This window comes from Sus scrofa, chromosome 7 (assembly GCF_000003025.6).
Source record: "Sus scrofa isolate TJ Tabasco breed Duroc chromosome 7, Sscrofa11.1, whole genome shotgun sequence".
NCBI lineage: Eukaryota > Metazoa > Chordata > Mammalia > Artiodactyla > Suidae > Sus > Sus scrofa.
The window spans coordinates 59,841,078-59,863,412 of NC_010449.5; the positions used below are offsets into that span (position 1 = coordinate 59,841,078).

At 39.7% G+C, this 22,335-nt stretch overlaps 1 protein-coding gene across 6 annotated transcripts in view; it reads right to left on the reverse strand.

Moving 5' to 3' along the window:
* The window catches only part of REC114 (REC114 meiotic recombination protein), a 108,224-nt gene that overhangs the window by 7,849 nt on the left and 78,040 nt on the right, over nucleotides 1-22,335 (reverse strand). For 3 of the 6 annotated variants that reach the window (XM_005656287.3, XM_005656288.3, XM_021099081.1), the window contains 3 exons: nucleotides 10,257-10,469; nucleotides 4,490-4,600; nucleotides 1,165-1,251 (listed from right to left, as the gene is read on the reverse strand). In XM_005656287.3, the coding sequence (XP_005656344.1) occupies nucleotides 1,165-1,251; nucleotides 4,490-4,600; nucleotides 10,257-10,469 (411 nt within the window). Of the gene's footprint in view, nucleotides 1-1,164; nucleotides 1,252-4,489; nucleotides 4,601-10,256; nucleotides 10,470-22,335 lie in introns of those variants that run through there. The other 3 variants (XM_021099080.1, XM_001928745.5, XM_005656289.3) reach the window with 1 other exon arrangement.

Genomic DNA, 22,335 nt, shown 5'->3' on the forward strand with positions numbered 1-22,335 from the left:
AAGTCTGCCCTGCTGCTGGACAAAGAGGCTTTTAAATTTTTGTCATAGATGTTGAGCTATTTTAAAAAATTGACATGAATTCTTATCTGGTCTTGTCACCTCTTACATTTTTAAATTTGTAATTATCCATTTATTTTGAGTGGTGAGCCAGATGGAGAAAATGCCCCTATTTTCTTTCTTATGCCAGTTAGCATAATTTAACAGATAAATTTAAAAGAAAACTCATCCTTAAAAATTGATGATGACTGGAGTTCCCGTCGTGGTGCAGTGGTTAACGAATGCGACTAGGAACCATGAGGTTGTGGGTTCGGTCCCTGCCCTTGCTCAGTGGGTTAACGATCCGGCGTTGCCGTGAGCTGTGGTGTAGGTTGCAGACGCGGCTTGGATCCCGCGTTGCTGTGGCTCTGGCGTAGGCCGGTGGCTACAGCTCCGATTCGACCCCTAGCCTGGGAACCTCCATATGCCGCGGGAGCGGCCCAAAGAAATAGTAAAAAGACAAAAAAAAAAAATGAAAAAATAAAAATTGATGATGAATTCCATGCAGGATTTTGTGGCGAGCATTAACTCGAGTGCAGCGGGGAGGGCAGTGAGACCACCACCCTCAAGGAGCTCCCATCAGAGCAGACCTTGGGAGCCCTGAGCCTGAATGAACAGTCCTTCAGGATTCTTTGGTAACGGCAAACTGCGAGGAGATAGGGGATGTCTGGAAAGCAGGTCTGTGGTAGTAGAGTCAAATCCTCCTGGGTTTCCATACATCCTTAGCTGAAATGCTTGAGTGCAAATCTGTCCCTACAGAACCCATCACTGATCTGATTCCAAGTTCATATGGATATTTGTGTCAGAACAGTTCCCAGATTTCATGAAATCTTCCCTTTACTTCCCCTTTCTGGGAAGGTGTTGAATAAATTCCTTATCTCACACATTGAAAGGCTAACACTACAGACCACTGTCCCCCTTTTATTTCCTCAGGAGACTAGTTCTTCAGTGAGTGCCATCACATCTAATTTGACAAGGGGAGGTGGAGATGGCCTGTCTCTGTCTCTACCATCCTCTGTAGTAACGCTTTCAGCTACTCTTGTAGGACAAGAGAGTAAAGAGGGGAATACGAATTCTTCAGGGTCACTTTTTCCTGACGAGGAAACTGAACACGGAAATAGGCCCTACCTGAGCTAACCAGGTCACTGAGATCCTTCCTCCTGGAGTGCTTGTGCTGGCTGGTACCCTCAGCTGCTGCTCCAGGTTCTGCTGTGACTGCAATGAAACAACCTGTAGTTAGGAGACTGGTAGACCATGATCATAAATACCACAGGCATTAAAGAAGTGGCAACACATGCATTCATGTTCAAAGAAAGTATCAGTAAAGGTGGTAAAATCATTGGTGGTGTGGTCTGTCCTGGTTTAAGGTTTGCTGTTACTTGATTAACCACAGTAGAGGTACCTGCCCTGTACCTGGTGTTCCTCAGTGTCTGATGGGCTGCTAGGGCCTTTCCCATCTGACACCATGGTATTTTTCAGTACTTCAGTCTTCAGAGCCCCCGGCCCAGGCCCATGTGCTGGTCCTGGAGGGCAGTGGACATTACCCAGCTTCTGATCATCATTCGTCACCTTCTAAAATGTATTATTGAAGTACTTTTTATTAAAAAAATTTTTTTAAACATTCTGAGGGAATGAGTTCTTCTGTGAGTAAAATTCCTAGGTATCTTCATTCAACAATGTTCGTGCCTACTGTATACCAGACACTGAGGTGATAAAGGGAAGGGATCCACAAAGAACAAGGTAGAGGTCTGGCCCTGAAGAACCCAAAGCCCAGTAAGAACCTAGCAAGTAAAGCAATCAGAACACAATCCAGGGGAGTTCCCGTTAAGAACCAGACTCGTGTCCAGGAGGATGGGGGTCCGATCCCTGGCCTTGCTCGGTGGGTTAAGGATTGCCGCAAGCTGCGGCGTAGGTTGCAGTTGTAGCTCGTATCCCACACAGCTGCGGCTGTGGTGTAGGCCGGCATCTGCAGCTCTGATTGGACCCGTGTTCTGGGAACTTCCGTATGCCATGCGAGCTGCCCTAAAAAGCTGGGGGGTAGGCAACCCAGGGAATGCTGGAATGGAAGTATAAGATTTCTGGCTTATAGTGGAGGGAGTCCAGTAGGGGTGTGTGTGCTAATAAGCATGAGGTATAGGGATGCTCCAGTGTCTATGCTAGTTCAAAGGAACCTGTTATGAGAGGGCTTGTTTTCGAGCAGAATACAGGGGATATTTTCCAGGCAAATACAAAGTATAGGAGGAGGCCTGTAGGCATAAAAGGCTCTGAGGGTGCTTCTACCTAAAAAGCACACTTTTTTTCTAAGAGCCTCTCCACTTCTCCTTCCCAGCCACATGCCTGTAGGTCTGGTTGTGTTCCGGATACCTGTGGCAGCTGCACCGCCAATCTCCAGGTGTGAGCTGGTATCACACAGGGAGAATCCAAGGCCCTCTGTGGAAGCTGTCTCTATCAGCAGCATGTGCTGAAGGCCAGAAGTCCTATCCCACAAGAAAGCTGACTGTTGCTAGTTAGCGGCTATTAGCAGAAAAGCAGATCTGGAAGCATCATAAATGGGGTGCAGAGGGTCAGAGAGGAAGGAAAGAACAAAAAGGAAAAAAGAAAACTAGTCAAGTAGACTCAAATTAAAATGAACAAAATGTCGAGGGACTCTAGCGAGTTAGGAGTCCTTAGGCAAGCCCAGTTTCTGTTTAGTTTCCTCATCTGGAAAAGTCAGATTCTACTGCCTAGTGTTGCTTCTAGCACTGATATTTGATGTTTTCCTAAGAGACAACATCTGATCAGTTCACACCACATTCTGTAAACAACTGGAAAAGACATCAACCAAAATTTATATGCTACAAACACTGGGAACTATAGCCAAGTGTGATGGAAGCAGCTGAGGCTAGTGTGGTGGCTCTAGAAAGGACGCTCCTGCACTCGAGTGCACAGGATTGGAAGGCTCCATGCACATGGGAGTGAGCCCCTGGCCACTTTCTTCTGGATATATTGTGCTAACAAAGGAAAGAGTTCACCTAGGAACTGCCCCCTCTCTGGGTGGGCTGGGCTGTCTTCAAATCCTTCAGGTTGAGAAACACCTGGTTAGACCAGAATTAGCAAAATTACAAGGCTGAGAAAAAGTAAAAACAAAATATGAGCCAGGAAATGACTCAAGAACTTGAAATAGAAACATGGAATTATCTCTATTTGCAAAGAAGAGAACAGCTATTTTATTTTTTTGTCTGCCCCTGTGGCATGTGGAAGTTCCCAGGCCAGGGATTGAACCTGTACCGCAAGAGGACCCAAGCCACTTCAGTGACACCACCAGATTCTTAACCTGCTGTGTCACAAGAGAAATCAGAGAATAGCTATTTTAGAAAAACAAAATAGGAGTTCCCGTCGTGGCGCAGTGGTTAACGAATCCGACTAGGAACCATGAGGTTGCGGGTTCAATCCCTGGCCTTGCTCAGTGGGTTCAGGATCCGACGTTGCCGTGAGCTGTGGTGTAGGTTGCAGACGCGGCTCGGATCCCGCATTGCTGTGGCTCTGGCTAGGCTGGCAGCTGAAGCTCCGATTCAACCCCTAGCCTGGGAACCTCCATATGCCACGGGAGCGGCCCAAGAAATGGCAAAAAGACAAAAAAAAAAAGAAAAAGAAAAAAAAAAAGAAAAATATATAGATGTTGGGAAAAAGAGACACCTGAATAGAGGAGAGCAGCAAGATGACTAGAACCTGGCCAGAGCTTGCAAAAGCATGATAACCAAATTTGCATAGCAGCAGGTAAGGGCAAACCTTAGGAGTCTTTGTCATTAAGAAGACTAGAATGTTCTCAGCAGTGAGTGCTTCACAGTGTGTGCACTCTGGAGAATTAACCCAGTAGGTTTATCTTGTCTCCTGCTCTGCAGCCTCAGACACTCCATCTTATCATGGCCATTGACTTGGAGGTCCAGCCCTTGCTAGTAACTGATAAGAATGTTCATCTGTTCATTTGCAAGGGAAGGCAGATCTGAGAGCCTAACAGCTCTGGCGATTATAGTAATAATGGAACATGTTATTTAGACACCTGCCAGGTGCTGTACTAGGTGCTTTACAGACAGAATTTCAGTCTCAGAATTTTAGCGTTTTACAGGTGATGTTCAGCGACTTGCATGACATCATGCACCAAGGCCAGGAGTCAAATCTAAATCTGCCTTTGATCCCAAAGCCTGTGGTCTTTGCACAACACTGAGCCATCTTGCAGAAGAGAGCAAGACTTGAATACAGAATCAAGAAAGACATGAAAGTTTCCACTGTGAAATTATTTCTACCTTGATATTTGAGACTAGCTGTTACATCAGAGAGCCAGAGCCTTCATCTGCTGCTGCATCTCACAGCCCGTGCCCACACTTATTTCTGTGTAGTACCACCTCAGTTTTTCTTTGCATATTTAGAGAACTGTTTTGGTTCCAGACTGATGTGGTAGAAGGTACCTCATTACCTTGCAAGGCATTCCAGACCTAGTGCCCAAATTCTGGGCCCCTATTAGGGTCCTGTTGCATCCCCATGCACTGGGCACTAAAATCTGAATCCGACAGCTGACCAATGAACCCTACAAAGAAAGGAAAGGGGCAGAGGATCATAAGCAAGAAAGCACCTTATAAGAAACCACTCCATTCTGTTTGGCGAGAGGGGATTCTTAAAAAATACAGCAGGAGCTAATGAGGAAAATGGTTTCAGCTAGATCCAGTTTAAACTGCTTTGTTAGAAGCAGCTTTGGTATTTAAGACATCTTCACCAAAAAAGGTCATGCAGAAACAAATGAAGGGTAAGAATTCTAAAACATCAGAATCTGAGTTGGCAAACAAAGCAGTTGAGGAAATCACACGGCAGTGGTTTAAAGAAAAAGACTTTATGGACTTCCTTCATGGCTCAGTGGTTAATGCGTGAGGCCAGGGATCAGATGCGCGTCGGCATCCATGAGGACGCGCGTCTGATCCTTGGCCTCGCTCAGTGGGTTAAGGATGCTGCATTGCCATGAGCTGTGGTGTGGGTCACAGACACAGCTCAGATCTGGCGAGGCTGTTGCTGTGGCGTAGGCCAGTGGCTACAGCTCAGAATGGACCCCTAGCCTGGGAACCTCCATATGCCACAGGTGCGGCCCTAGAAAGACAAAAAGACGCCCCCCGCCCCCCAAAAAAGAAACAAGAAAGGAAAAAAAAAACTTTATGATAAATAATGTAAAATCTATGTTTGCCCCAGGTAAACTATGAATGACAAGAAAGTTGGCAATAAAACAGCAAAAACAAATTGTCTTGGCCCAGTGAGTTTAAGGGGAACAGGATGAAATGGTGGAAAGCCAGGTTTTCCAAACCATCACCTAAGACAGAAAATAAAAACTCCCAGCTTGAAACTGGAATTCCATCCCCAGAGTAGAGGCAGATGCTTATGCTAACAGCATTTTGACTACACACAAAAAAATGCTGGAATATGTACTTCCGGGAGAGAGTCTTAACAGTGATTCTCAAACTCTTTATCCTAAGACTCTAGTCTCTCAAGCTTTTGTTTGAGTTATATCTGATATATATTAAAAGTGAAAAATATAAATACTAATTCATTTAAAAATCATAAACCTATTATATGTTCCTATTAAAAACATTTTAATGAAAAATAACTTTCCTAACACAAAAATGTAATGATTTTTACAAATCTCTTTACTATCTAGCTGGACTCTCCTACCCACTTATAGACATTCAATCTGCTGACACATGTTGCTTTGGTTGAAGTACGTGAAGAAAATCTGGCTTCACACAGATATGCAGATGGAAAAGGCAGTTATTTTAAAATAGGTTTTTTAGGTAACTGTGGATATTCTTTTGACATGACACCAAAACTCAACAAGTGATAGTTTGTTAGTTACAAGATAGAATCTGAAATTATAGCAAAGAACTTTTCATACTCTGTTATATTATAATCCTTTGGATTAAGAAATCTTGGAATTCCCACGTGGCTCAGTGGTTAACAAATCTGACTAAGAACCATGAGGTTGTGGGTTCAATCCCTGGCCTTGCTCAGTGGGTTAAGAATCTGGCGTTGCCGTGAGCTGTGGTGCAGGTTGCAGACGTGGCTTGGATACCGTGTTCCTGTGGCTCTGGCATAGGCTGGCGGCTACAGCTCTGATTTCGACCCCTGGCCTGGGAACCTCCATATGCTACGGGAGCAGCCCAAGAAATGGCAAAAAAGAAAAGAAAAGAAAAATCTCTGTACTGTTTTCCATAGTGGTTGCACCAATTTACATTGCCATCAAGAATGCACAAAGGTTCCCTTTTCTCCACATCTTGTCTTTCTGATCACAGTCATTCTGAAAGGTGTGAGGATTTCTCAAGGTGGGTTTTTTATTTTAAAGTTTTTAAATTTGTTTATGACTGCATCCATGGCATATGGAAGCTCCCAGGCCAAGGACGGAATCTGAGCCATAGCTGCGACCTATGCCACAGCTGTGGCAATGCCGGATCCTTTAACTCACTGCGCCAAGCCAGGGATCAATCCTGTGCCTCTGCAGTGACCTGAGTCACTGCATTGGGATTCCTGACCCACTGTGTCAAAGGGGGAACTCCCCTCATTGTGGTTTTGATTTGCATTTCCCTAAAGATGTGCGATGCTGAGCATCTTTTTATGTACTTGTTGGCCATCTGTATGTCTTCTTTGGAAAAAATGTCTATTCGGGTCATCTGCCAATTTTTTTTAAATTAAATTCTATTGATTTTATTTTTGTATATGGTGTGAGAAACTAGTCTAGTTTTGCCAACACCATTTACTGAATAGAAATTAAAAAGAGAAGTAGCATATGATGCAGCAATTCCACTTCTGGGTATTTTTCCAAAGAAAACAAACCAATCGAAAGCGATACATGCACCTCTGGGTTCACTGCAGCATTATTCACAGTAGCCAGGATCTGAAAGCAAACTAACCCTACTGATAGATGAATGGATAAAGAGGATGTGGTATATACACACACCAGCCACAAAGGAATATTATTCCCCCATAAAAAAGAATGAAATCATGTCACCTGTGACAACATGGGTGGACTTAGAGGATATTATGCTAAATGAAGTTAAGTCAGAGAAAGACAAATACTGTATGATTTCACTTATATATGGAATCTAAAAAACAAATGAACAAATGAAACAGAGACTTACAGATACAGGGAACAAACAGATGATTACCAGAGGAGAGGGGGCTGGGGGAACGTGTGAAACAGGAAATAGATGAGAGAGATGAATAGGCACAAAAGTAAATAAATAGAATCCATTGGTCTATTTTGCACTTTGGATCTTTTATCCATGCATGATTTTGCAGCATCATGTATTCGTCACTTGAAAAATGCTAGTTTGCTAGACTATACAGATATTCCAAATGTTGAAATATTTTGTCATGTAATTATTTTAGAAAATCATGTTCACTGATAATACTATCCAGAAAGTCTTATAGGTCAGGAACCTACGAAGCTCAAGTGGTAGATACAAGTTTTCCCAGATTCTGTTTTTCACATGAAAAGCTTACTTCATCATTGTTGATAAATACTATCAATTGGGAACAGTAGCACAACAGGATGGGCAGCATCTCTGCAGTGCCAGCATACAGCTCTGATCCCTGGCCCTGCGTGGTGGGTTAAAGGATCTGGCATTACCACAGCTGAGGTGTAGGTTGCAACTGTGGCTCAAATATGATCTCTGGCCCAGGAACTCCATATGCCATGGGGAGGCCAAAAAAGAAAAAACACACACAAAAAGGATGAGGTTATAAATACCCGCAGTTGTTTTCTTGAAATGATGGGCTTGTTTCATTCATCTGAGAAAATGTCTACCAGATACTCAGATCTGAAATAACCATAGCCTGTCCGTTGTTGAAGTAAAACCGTGTTCCTTGAAGAGGCTAGTTCAGCTCCCAATGCAGTCACACAGGTGCTTTCCCAGGAGACAGCCATCGCGCTTCAGGATGTGGATGGTTTTGATGGTTGGGTCTTACTGTGAGTGACTCGTGAAGAACATGACTGCTGGTACAGCTGGATGCCACTGCCTTGATTTGCTCACAATGCTTTTGTCCCATTATCGCAAATATTTACAGTGAAATGGGCAAACAGTGTGTTAATGTTATTACCCAAATAAGGTGGGCTTTGTGGACCCCTGAAAAAGTCTCACGGAAGGGTCCATACATCATACTTTGAGCACCACTGTTTTCTATAGTGACACCCACAAGACACCTGCGACCCCTGGCTAGTCTAAATTTCTAGTAGCTACAATGAGGCTGTGAATATTTTAAAAAGTCATTCGGTGTCCTCTTTAGAAAATTGTCTTCAGGTCCTCTGCCCATTTCTTTTTTATTAATCTGGGGATTTTTTTTGATTTTGAGTTATATGAGTCTCGTAATTTTGGACAGTAACCCTTTATTGGACATATCATTTGCAAATACCTTCTCCCATTCAGTAATTGCTTTTGTTTTGTTGATGATTTCCTTCACTGTGAGAAGCTTTTTAGTTGGATGTAGTCCCATTTGTTTATTTTTGCTTTTATTGTCCTTGCCAAAGGCGCATGAAAAGATGCTCCACCTCACTCATCATCAGGGAAATGCAAATCAAAAACACAATAAGCTATCCTCACACTGGTCAGAATGGCTATTATCAAAAAAACAAGAAATAGGAAGTGTCACAAGGATGTGGAGAAAAGGGAACCCTTACGCACTGTTGGTGGGAAGGTAAGTTCATAGCTACTATGGAAAACAGTATAGTGGTTTCTCAAAAAATTAAAAACAGAGCTACCATATGATCTGATAATTCCACTTCGGGGTACTGATTTGAAGAAATCAAAAACACTAATTTGAGAAGATATATGCACTCCTATGTTTACTGCAGCATTATTCACAATAGCCAATATATGGAAGCAACCTAGGTGTCCATCAACAGATGAATGGATAAAGATGAGGTGTACGTATACACACACATGGTAATATGTGGAATCTAATAGAAACAAACAAATATAAAACAAACAGACTCACAGATACAGAGAACAAACTGGTGGTTGCGGGGTGGGGAGATGGGTAAACTAGGTGAAAGGAATTAAAAGGCACAAACTTCCAGTTACAAAGGAGTCACACGGATATAATGTACAGTACAAGCAATACAGTCAGTAATTGTATAGAGGCTAATAACCAGACTTATTGTGGTGATCACTTTGTAATACGTAAAAATATAAAACCCCTATGTCGTACACCTGAAACTAATATTTTTAAGGTGATACATTTTATTATAGAAAATAACAACTCAGTTCTAGTTTTAAAAAAATGTTAAAAGCAAATAAACAAGGAAATTATATATTCGCTGTTTGAAGGAAAATATATATTAATCTCCATCACTGCCAAATTCTTTAGTAACAAGAATATTCTACATCATCACATTTTGACCATCAAAACCAGGAAATTAACACTGACGCTACCACCTAATCCTCAGACCCCAGTCGAGTTTCGCTTATTTTCTGACTAATTTCCTGTAGAGCATAATGATTCAATTCAAAATTATACATTGTCTAGAACTATGTCTAGATACTCATATTGCAACAGAACAAAGGGTGGGGAAAAATGTATACATGTAAGGATAACTTGATCCCCTTGCTGTACAGTGGGAAAAAATAAATAAATTTTAAGAAAAGTAAAAAAAAATTATACATTGTGATTTCATGTATCTTTAGTCTCTTACAAAGAAAGCTGGAACACATTCTTAGCTTTTTTTCTTGATTTTCTTGGTTAACACGTTTGAAAATTACAAGCCATTTGTTTTGAATAGTGCTCCTCAATTTGGGTTTGTTTAGTAGTTCTCATTCTAAGACTCAGGTCATGCATTTTCAGTCATGTTCTTCTCACTGCATCCTATTAGATTGTATATAAACTCAATTTGTTTCTTTTTCTAATAATGATTTTTATTTTCTCCATTATAGCTGGTTTACAGTGTTCCGTCAATTTTCTACTGTACAGCGTGCTGAGCTGGTTACACATACATGTATAGAGTCATCACAAGTGATTAAACAAAGTTCCTAGTGCTACACAGCAGGGAAACTAATATTTTAAGTCATTTATATGTCAGTAAAAACAAGTAAGTCCCTCAACATTAGATATCTTTAACCTACAAACGTGGTGGACTCAGCAACTTCCACTATGATTTTGGCCCCCAGAGAGCGCTACCTTGTCAGGTTTCTTGTACAACCAACACTACTTACCCCAGGCTGTGGTGGGATGCTCTGTGCAGCATCCTTCCCTTGGCTTCCACCTGCTCTCGGGGAGCCAGGACTTGGCCTGAGCTCCTGGCTGGCTCCGTCGGGCACCTGGACGGGTATGTACTGGGCCAGGTTCTGCACACAGCTGCAGCAGTGTTCCAGCGCCTGCTCCTTTGAGCCTCCACTGAACTGTACCCGGAACATACGGCTCTTGTTCTGTTTGACAAATCAAAAGTTATCCTCAGTGACGCTGGTCATATTACTTTACTTTTATTTACTATGGGATCTTCCCTTTGTTTGAAGGGGAAGAGGTATGAATAAGGGAGCAGTTACTATACATAATTGATGTGGGTATAGAAAAAGCCAATAATCAGTTTTCTTCCCCCTTTTGGGAGTGTTCCTCATACTAAATTCATGTCCTTCAAGGAATTGACATCAGCCAAAATGGAAAAGACCATCTCCCAAAGACCAGGAAGGTCACTATAGTGACTGCAGTAAAAAAAAAAAAACAAAAAAAAACACAATGTTTTATTTTACTTTGTAACAAAGATTTCATACTAATTCCTTAGGTGGAAAATCAGTGAAGATGATACAGCATAGTCCTGGCTCAACAAAATTTTCCAAACCTGAATATGTAAAAGAGGTAACCAGGTGGATACCACATGAAACAAGCCAGTGAATCCGAAAAACAAAACTGGGGATCAGGTGACAGGCAAATGCCAAGAGCTAATGTATCTGATGTTAATAATCCATAGTGCCCTCTATCCTTAAAGAGGCCAGGCTACTCTACAAATCACACACACGAATCACATGTTGCCTCTGATTTGCTGTATGAGTTACATCCCCTGGCAAATCAGCAAGAGTGGGAGAGATGCAATAAAATTTTTAGATGTGGAAACTGCATCAAATATATTTGATTTTAAGTTTAAAAACAGAACTAAATTTAACAATAACAATAAACCCATTATTTTAATAGAAGTAGCTTCCTCTTTTTCTAGTCTGATATTCTGCCTAGTTTTAGGAGTCAGCTTACATGAAAGCCACCCTGAATGGTGGTATGTATTGTGTACCTTTGTTCAGTTTCTTCTGTAAAGAAATGCAGATGCTAATAACTGAATATAGTAACAGCGCTTTTCATCTATTAAATGCATAAATCGCATTGCTAACTGGAAAATCTAACCACAGTTAACAACATCCTGAAAGTTCCTTATAAGCAAAAATCCATGATTTTTCTGTTTACAATTTACACTATTCAAATTTTTAGATAAAGCCATCAAGCAAAGCCACATCTTTAGGACACAGAAAACTTGGCCTAAGTAGCGGTAAGGTATTATGTCTAGAAGAACAGACACCGCTGCCCCTTTACTGACTCTTGAGTTCTCATTTATTAATTCATTTAATTCTTTTCCCTGAGTATAAAAGTAATCCATTATCACTGCCCCCTCAACAACAACAAAAATGTGAAAAGGCAATATTCTATCTATCTACTTACCTATTTATGCATATGCCACACCATGGCATGAGGAAGAAGATCCCCAGTCAGGGATCAAACCTGTGCCAAAGAGGTGACCTGAGCCATTGCAGTGATGACACCAGATCCCTTAACCACTAGGCCACCAGGGAACTCCCAGGAAATATTTTAATATATATGTGTATATTAGAACATATGCAAACACGGGTAATTATATATTATAGAATTATATACATATATAAAATATATAGGCTATATGTGACATACATACATTTTTAAACCACACTGTTTTATAACCTAATTTTAAACTTAACAATGAGTACAAAAATAGAAGTATACATCCTTCCTTTTAATGGCTGAAGAGTATTCTCTTATTAAATGGCCCCTTGCTGAAACATTTATCTCCAATCTTTTTTTCCTAATATATACCCACAAAGCTTTGATATCACTCGTAAACATGTATTTTTGTAGATTAATGCCTAAAAGCAGACTTGCCTGGTCAAATTATCTGAGTATGCTGATACCTAATGCCATTCTAGGCTCTAGGGCAAAAGGACCAATCTGCTCCCAGCAAGAATCCACCAGCCCATTTCCCATTTCCCAGCACTTTCAACACCGAGGATTGTGGATTTTTATCTTAGGATTTCATCTCTTTGATTACAAGTGAGGGTGAATAATTTTCTTCTCTGTATTGGTCATTTGTATTTTTGTGTATTGTACCTATTCATTTCCTTAGCCATTTTTCTTTTAAGTGATTAATCCCCAAATTATTGAGAATATCTCAAAAGCTAACTTTACTGGAGGAAGGGCAAAGAACTGAAAAGAGAATTCCACCTTCAGTTTTAGTTCTGTGAATCTTCTTCTGTGAAACTGAGCTGATTTCTTATTTACAATTAACTTCAGTTTCCAACTCGCCTAATTTAGACTGCACATGGGGACATCTATACAACCGAACTTTCTATTAGCTATTTCCATGATGATTCTGTAATTATCTAGCCTTCTGATAAGTAATAAAAATCAGTGTCTCACAAATGTTTATGGGTATAGTAAGTTATATACTTATTAAGTGTGTAAGTAGAGCAAAAATCTCAGACCGCTTATCTTGAGGAATCTATATGTATGTGAATATACATCAGAATGAGTTTGGATAGTTAGGGTTTCTTTGGAATGTAGTTCCAAGAAATGACATGGAAGGTTCGTGTGTCTGATAGTTTGACTGCTGTCTTGCTCCATGTTTGCTTCTGTAAAATTCTCAGACAGAATCTGAGCTTATCATCTGCAGCCAGAAATACCACTTCAATGCATGTGGACACAAGATAAAAACCAAGGTACAGCAGGAAAAATCTGAAAATGACTTACATCTTCATCCCACATCCTCAGTGTCAGGGTGTGTACCACAACAGAAAACCTACCACCGGGTTATCAAAAGGGCTCCTAGGTTGAAAATCTTGATGAGATTTATTTTATGCCATAATTAAAAGTCAGAAATGAAATGTGAAATGAAAGCTTTTCAAGTATATACTAACAGCCATAAATTGTCCCAAATATATAGCCTCCAACATCTATCATCTAAGGAGATTAGCTCAAAATTACTATATTTTATGTTGAATTGTTCCCACCCTACTTCAAAACACTTAATTTCAAGTTCTTACAACTGACAGAAAACTCCCTTTTACAAAGACTCCTTGAGGAAACAAAAGTTAAGGACAGTGCTTATCTCCTCATACTTATGTTTACGTACCCACAAGAAAATCCAGCTTCGCCTTCCAGGAAGCACTGGGCCCGCTAAATGCTGATGCACAGGTTTGAATGGCATCTCCACGCAGAGACCTTAAGCTGCAGACTCTACAGCTTAATGTTACAGGCACACATGGGAGACACAGTGCCCCAGTTAGTGTCACGTAGGAAGATAGTCAAGGAGACATGGGAATCCTCACAAACAGGGCCACGTTTTCCTGCTGGTTTTAGATTCATCACCCAGACTGGAGCAGGTTTCCCACCACTAGTAGTGAACTCCTCTACTGTAGAAATTTGAGGTGGGGTGGGGAGTATGGAAAAAGAATTTAGACAGAGAAGGGACTTCAGCATTCTCTGTTTCTTTGCTCTGAAACCAAGAGGTGATACTCAGGGCGGAGGCCAAGCAAAAATCATGACAAAATTCTTCAGCGAGTTAAGAGGGGTGAGGATTGTAGTTTAAGGTTTACTCTTTTGAACCAAAGTCCCTCCAGATAGAGAATTATATGTTGACTGTTAGCCAATCAGCCAGGACCATTTTGATTACAATTACTAAAAAAAAGAAACCTAGTGTTCCCATTGTGGCTCAGCAGTTAACAAACCTGACTAGTATCCATGAGGATGTGGGTTCGATCCCTGGCCTTGCTCAGTGGGTTAAGGATCTAGCGTTGCTCTGATCTGGTGTTGGTGTGGCTGTGAGTTGGGCTGGCAGCTACAGCTCTGATTAAACCCCTAGCCTGGGAACCTCCACATGCCATGGGTGCAGCCCTACCAGGACATAAATAAATAAATAAATAAAAAGAAAGAAAGAAACTTATAGGTCCTTACAGTAGGTAGGACTTAACACAATCTACTTATTTTGGCCGGAGAAAAGAAATGTACTCTTTATTATAGAATTTAGGTTACACTAAATTTATGTCAAAGGAATGAAAGTTTTATTTCAAAATACTTCTCCTATTTGTCAACTTAAACAATGATGTTTGTTATGTAATACTTGGTAAACTAAAAGTTATCCAAGTTAAGAAACACTGAGAATATGCACCCTTTGTCAGATAAGGCAAAAAGAAGAATATGTTGGCTCACTATTAACATATCAAGTCAATAGGTCAAAGGATAAAAAAAAATCATGGTCTTGATAGGTGTTAAAATTCAATATGTAATCCTGATGTAAATATTAGTAAATAAAGTACAAATGATAGAATATCTCCCCTACAGGGTAAAGAATGTCCAACCAACAGCCATAAATAATTCTTAATGTCTAAACACTACTTCCCATTCAGATGATCAAGATATCAAGGATGGCTGTACAACTACATAATTATGGTGTTCTGGAAGGTCTAGATAATTTAGTAAGGTGAGAAAAGCAGAAAGTGTAAACTATGGGAATAAATTATATGGTTTGTAAATTTCAAATTTATTTCCTAGAAATTAAAAAAATTACAATAAATTATCGGAACTAATAAAAGTTTAGTAAGGAAGTTAAATTTAAAACAACTCAGGGTTAGATGAGATTAAGATGGCATAGTAGAAGGACTGGAGCTCACCTTCTCTCATAAAAGCAACAAAATTACAATCAACTGATGAACAATCTTCAACCAGACAGACTGCAAACTATCAAAGATAACCTACTCCAGAAGACAAAGAGAAGGCCGCATCAAGACAGCAGGAGGGACTATTACATGATATAAGCAACCCCATACCCATTGGGTGGGCAGCCCACAGACGGAAAAGTGACTGTATCACAGAGACTCACCTGTGGGAGTGAGAGTTCTTAGTCCCACATCAGTCCCCACACTTGGTGATCTGGCTTTGGGAGAGAGAGCCCCCAGAGCATTTGGCATTGAAGACCAGTGGGGCTTGTGTGAAAGAGCTCCATGGGACTGGGGTAGACAGAGACCCCATTCTTGAAAGGTGCACACAAGCTTTCATGTGCACTGGGTCCCAGGGCAAAGCAGAGATTCCACAGGAATCTGAGTCAGACCTGACTGCAGTTCTTGGAGGATCTCCTGGGAAATAAAGGAGTGACTGTAGCTCATTATGGGGGAAGGACATTGGAGGCAAAGGTCTCTGGAATAATCATCAGTGTCTGTTCCTCTAGAGGTGGCCATTTTTGAAAAATCTGGCCCCACCCATCAGCACTGAGAAGTCCCAGGTCAAACAATAATCCAGGTGGGATCACAGCCCCACTCATCAGCAAACAGGCTGCCTAAAGAAACCCAGGCACACAGCCTCTCTAATATCACCCAGAGACAAAGCACCACCCACCAGAGGGATAAGAATCAGCTCCACCTACCAGTGGACAGGCACCAGTCTTTCCCCCTATACCAACTTTGGCCACAAGGGGGGGGCGAACATCAGAAGCAAGAGAGGCTACAGTATTGTCTGCAAAAACGAGACCACACCAAAAATCTATACAAAATGAAAAGGCAGAGAATTATGACTCAGATAAAGGAGCCAGAAGAAAAGCTCAGAAAAACAGCTAAGTGATCTGGAGAGTATCACCCTCCATGTAAAAGACTTTAGACTGATGATAGTGAAGATGACTCAAGATATTGGAAATAAACCAGAGGCAAAGATTGATAATTTACAAGAAACACTGAGCAAAGAAATACAAGATTTAATGATTAAGCAAGCAGAGATTCAAAATACAGTAACAAAAATTTCATTAGAAGCAACCAACAGTAGAATACAGGAGGCAGAAGAATGAATTAGCAAGGAGGAAGACAGTCTAGTGGAAATCACTGATGTGGAACAGAAAAGAGAAAAAAAATTGAAAAGAAATGAATACAGTCTCAGAGACTTCTTGGACCACATTAAATGCACCAACATCCATATTATAGGGATGCCAGAAGGAGAAAAGAGAGAGAGAAAGGGCCAGAAAAAAAAATTGAAGATATAATAGCTGAAAACTTCCCTAATGTGGGAAAGGAATCACTCACCCAAATCCAGGAAGCACGAGTACCATATAAAATAAACCCAAGGAGGAACACCCTGAGACACATATTAATCAAAATGATCAAAAATTAAAGACAAAGAATTTTTTTTTTTTTTGTCTTTTTAGGGCTGCACCCACAGCATATGGAGATTCCCCAGGCTAGGGGTCAAATCGGAGCTGTAGCTGCTGGCCTACACCACAGTCAGAGAAATGCCAGATTTGAGCTGTGTCTGTGACCTACACCACAGCTCACAGCAACACCAGATCCTTAACTGACTGAGACCAGGAATTGAACCTGCACCCTCATGGGTGCTAGTCAGATTCATTTCCACTGAGACACGATGGGAACTCCAACAAAGAGAAAATACTGAAAGCAGCTAGAGAAAAGAAACAAATAACATACAAGGGAACCCTGATAAGGTTATCAGCAGATTTTTCAGCAGAAACTCTGCAGGCCAGAAGGCAGTGACATGATAAAGTGATAAAAGGAAAAAAACTCCAATGAAGATTACTCTACCCAATAAGGCTCTCATTCAGATCTGAAGGAGAAATCAAAAGCTTTATAGACAAGCAAAAGCTAAGAGAATTCAGCATCACTAAACCAGCTTTATGACAAATACTAAAGGAACTTCTCTAGGTGGAAAAGAAAAGGCCACAACTAGAAACAAAAATATTACAAATGACAAGGCTCACCAATAAAGGCATACATACAGTAAAGGTAGGAAATCATCCACATGCAAGTATGCTACCAAAATCAGAAATCATGAGAACAGGAGGGTACAGATGCAGGACACTGGAAAATATATATATATATATATATATATATATATATATATATATATATATATATATATTCCTGTATTGAAACATCAGAAGTAACTGCAAACCAAAAATCTACAATAGATACACACACAAATACAAAAAAGCAACTAAATACAATAAAGATAGTCATCAAACCACGAGAGGAAAAGAAGAAAAGAAAAAAATTCCAACAAAAACAAACCCAAAACAGTTAATAAAATGGCAATGAGAATATACATATCGATAATTACCTTAAATGTAAATGGACTAAATGCCCCAACCAAAAGACACAGACTGGCTGAATGGATACAAAAACAAGACCAATATATATGCTATCTTCAAGAGACCCACTTCAGTTCTAGGGACACATTAAAAATTGAAAATGAGAGGATGGATGATAATATTCCATGCAAATGGGAATCAAAAGAAAGCTGGAGTAGCAATACTCGTATCAGACAAAACAGACCTTAAAGAATATTATAAGAGAGAAAGGAGATTATATAATGATCAAAGGATCAATCCAAGAATAAGATATAACAATTGCAAATATATATGCACCCAACATAGGATCACCTCGATATATAAGGCAACTGCTAACAACCTTAAAAGAAGAAATTGACAAAAGAGGACTTTAAAACCCACTTACAGCAATGGAGAGATCATCCAGACAGAAAGTCAATAAGGAAACACAGGCCCTGAATGAAGCATTAGACCAGATGGACTTAATAGATATTTATAGGACATTTCATCCAAAAGCAACAGAATACACATTCTTCTCAAGTGCACATGGAACATTCTCTAAGACAGATCACATCCTGGGCTACAAATCAAACCTCAGTAACTTTAAGAAAATTGAAATCATATCAAGCATCTTTTCCGACCACAACGCTATATAACTGGAAACTAACAACAAGAAAAAAACTGCAAAAAGCACAAACACGTGGAGACTAAACAACATGCTACTAAACAACCAATGGATCACTGAAGAAATCAAAGAGGAAATTAAAAAATACCTAGAAGCAAATGACAACAAAGACACAACAATCCAAAATCTATGGGGTTGCAGTAAAAGTAATCCCAAAAGAGAAGTTTATAGCAATACAAGCCTACCTCAGGAAACAAGAAAAAGCTCAACCCCCCCCCCAAAAAAACCTAATTTTACACCTAAAGCAACTAGAGAGAGAACAGACAAGACCTAAGTTAGCAGAAGGAAAGACATAATAAAGATCAGAGGAGAAATAAAACAGAAATGAAGAAAACCATAGGAAAGATCAATGAAACTAAAAGCTGGTTCTTTGAAATTATTAACAAAATTGATAAACTCTTAGACTCATCAAGAAAAAGAGGACTCAAATCAATAAAATTAGAAGTGAAAAAGGAGACGTTACTACAGACACCACAGAAATACAAAGGATCATAAGAGACTACTACAAGCAACTATATGCCAATAACATGGACAACTGAGAAGAAATGGACCAATTATTAGAAAAGTACAAAGTTCCAGGACTAAACCAAGATGAAATAGAAAAGATGTATGGACCAATCACAAGTACTGAAATTGAAACTGTGATTGTAGAACTTCCAACAAACAAAAGTCCAGGACAAGATGGCTTCACAGGCGAATTCTATCAAACATTTAGAGAAGAGTTAACACCTATCCTTATGAAACTATTCCAAAAAATTGCAGAGGAAGGAACACTCCCAAACTCATTCTATGTGGCCACCATCACCCTGATACCAATATCACTGATAAACATAGATGCAAAAATCCTCAATAAGATACTAGCAAACCAAATCAAGCAATGCATTAAAAGGATTGTACATCGTGATCAAGTGGGATTTATTCCATGGATACAAGGATTCTTCAATATCTGCAAATCAATCAGTGTGATATACCACATTAACAAACTGAAGAATAAAAACCATATGATCCTCTCAATAGATGCAGAAAAAGCCTTTGACGAAATCCACCACCCATTTCTGATTAAAAAAAAAAAAAAAACCCTTCAGAAAGTGGGCATAGAGCAAACCTACCTCAACATAATAAAGGACATATATGACAAACCCACAGCTAACATCATTAAGTAATTCCCGCTGAGATCAGGAACAAGACAAAGATGTCCGTTCTCGCCACTACTCTTCAACATAGTTCTGGAAGTCCTAGCCACAGCAATCAGAGAAGTAAAAGAAATAAAAGGAATCCAAATTGGAAAGGAAGAAATAAAACTATCCCTATTTGCAGATGACATGATCCTATACCTGGAAAATCCTAAAGACGCTACCAGAAAACTATTTAAGCTCATCAATGAATTTGGCAAAGTTGCAGGATACAAAATTAATACATAGAAATCAACGGCATTTCTATATAATAACGATGAAAGATCAGAAAGAGAAATTAGGGAAGCAATCCCATTTACTACTGCATTCAAAAGAATAAAATACCTAGGAGTAAACCTTCCCAAAGAGATAAAATACCTGTACTCTGAAAACTAGAAGACACTGATGAAAGAAATCAAAGATGACACAAACAGATGGAAAGACATACCATGCTCTTGGATTGTAAGAATCAACATTATCAAAATGACTATACTACCCAAAGCAATCTACAGATTCAATGCAATCCCTATCACACTACCAAGGACATTTTTCACAGAACTAGAACAAAATATTTTAAAGTTTGTTTGGAAGCACAAAGACCCAGAATAGCCAAAGCCATCCTGAGAGAGAGAGAGAAAAAAAAAAAAATGAAGCTGGAGGAATCAGGCTCCCTCACTTCAGATTTTACTACAAAACTACAGTCATCAAAACTGTGTGGTACTGGCACAAAAACAAATATAGATCAGTGGAACAGGATAGAGCACAGAAAACCCACATACCTACAGTCAACTAATCTATAGCAAAGGAGGCAAGAATATACAGTGGAGAAAGGACAGTCTCTTCAATAAGCAGTGCTGGTAAAAACTGGACAGCTACATGGAAAAGAATGAAATTAGAACACATCCTAACACCATACACAAAAATAAACTCAAAATGGATTAAAGGCCAAAATATAAAACTGAATACTATAAAACTCTTAGAGGAAAACAGAGGCTGAACACTCTCCAACCACAGCAGTATCTTCTCATATCCACCTCCTAGAGTGACGACAATAAAAACAAACAGGACCTAGTTAAACTTGAAAGTTTCTGCACAGCAAAGGAAACCCTAAACAAAATGAAAAGACAACCTACAGAATGGGAAAAAATATTTGCAAATGAAGTGACTGACAAGGGATTAAGCTCCAAAATTTATAAACACCTCCTACTGATCAATACCAAAAAACACAAACAACCCCATCAAAAAACGGGCAGGAGAGCTAAACAGTTCTCCAAAGAAGATATACAGGTGGCCAAAAAACACATGAAAAGATGTTCAACATCACTCATTATTAGAGAAATACAAATCAAAACTACTCTGAGGTATCACCATACACTGGCCAGAATGGCTGTCATCAAAATGTCTACAAACAACAAATGCTGGAGAGGGTGTGGAGAAAAGGGAACCCTCTTACACTGTTGGTGGGAATGTAAATTAGTGCAACCACTATGGAAAACAGTGTGGAGATTCCTCAGAAAACTAAAAATAGAACTACCATTTGATCCAGCAATCCCACTCTTGGGCATCTATCCAGAGAAAACCGTGACTCAAAAAGACACATGTACTCCAATGTTCACTGCAGCACTATACACAACAGCCAAGATGTGGAAACAACCTAAATGTCCATCGACAGAGGAGTGGATAAAGAAGATGTGGTATGTATACACAATGGAATATTACTCAGACATTAAAAGGAAAAAAATCATGGCATTTGCAGCAACATGGATGGACCTAGAAATTATCATGCTAAGTGAAGTTAGTGAGACACCAACCTCATATGCTATCACTTAACTGTGGAATCTAAAAATGATATAATGAACTTCTTTGCAGAACAAATACTGATTCACAGACTTTGAAAAACTTATGAGTTCCAAAGGAGACAAGTTGGGGGTGAGAGGATGGGCTGGGGGTTTGGGATGGAAATGCTATAAAATTGGGTTGTGAAGATCGTTGTACAACTATAAATGTAATAAAACTCACTGAGTTAAAAAAATTTTTTTTAATTTAAAAATCCAGGAGTTTCCTGGTGGCTTAATGGGTTAAGGATCCAGCATTGTCACTACTTTGGTGTGGGTTCAATCCCTAGGCTGGGAACTTAGGCATGCTGTGGGTGCAGCCAAAAAATAAATGAAAGAATTAAGAAAATATCCAGTGAACAACAAGAAATATCTTTGGGATAAATATTAATCACAACAATAGGCAAAAACTTAAAGAATTTTAAATCTACATATTAAGTGTATGATATATACCCAAATATATAAAATTATGTAACTACACAAAAACATATTTTTTTCTGTATAACATGTAATTTATACATGCATTTAACATGTAATGTCCATACACATAGTGTCTAAAGACTTAAGAGGAAAATTAGGCAAAAGCAGTAGACAGGTGATTCACATAAGAAATAGAGCTAGCTAAAAAATACACACAAAAAAGTTCATCTTGGAGTTCCCGTCATGGCGCAGTGGTTAACGAATCCGACTAGGAACCATGAGGTTGCGGGTTCGGTCCCTGCCCTGCTCAGTGGGTTAACGATCTGGCGTTGCTGTGAGCTGTGGTGTAGGTTGCAGACGCGGCTTGGATCCCGTGTTGCTGTGGCTCTGGTGTAGGCCGGGGGCTACAGCTCTGATTCGACCCCTAGCCTGGGAACCTCCATATGCCGTGGGAGCGTCCCAAAGAAATAGCAAAAAGGCAAAAAGGCAAAAAAAAAAAAAAATTTCATCTCATTAGTTACCAAAGAAATGCAAATTTAAGGAAGATGTTCATTTTTTCTTATCAAATTGGAAACTAGCTTTTAATTAAATGTCTATCACCCTGTTGGGGAGGATTTGGATAAATGAGCATTTTTACACGGTGTTAGCACTACAGAAACAGGGACAACCCATCTGAAGGGCACATTTACAAAATAAACATTCATACTTCTAGTACTTCTAAGAACCCTATAAATAAATCCTTATGAAAATCAAAACAGGAGTTCCCGTCGTGGCGCAGTGGTTAACGAA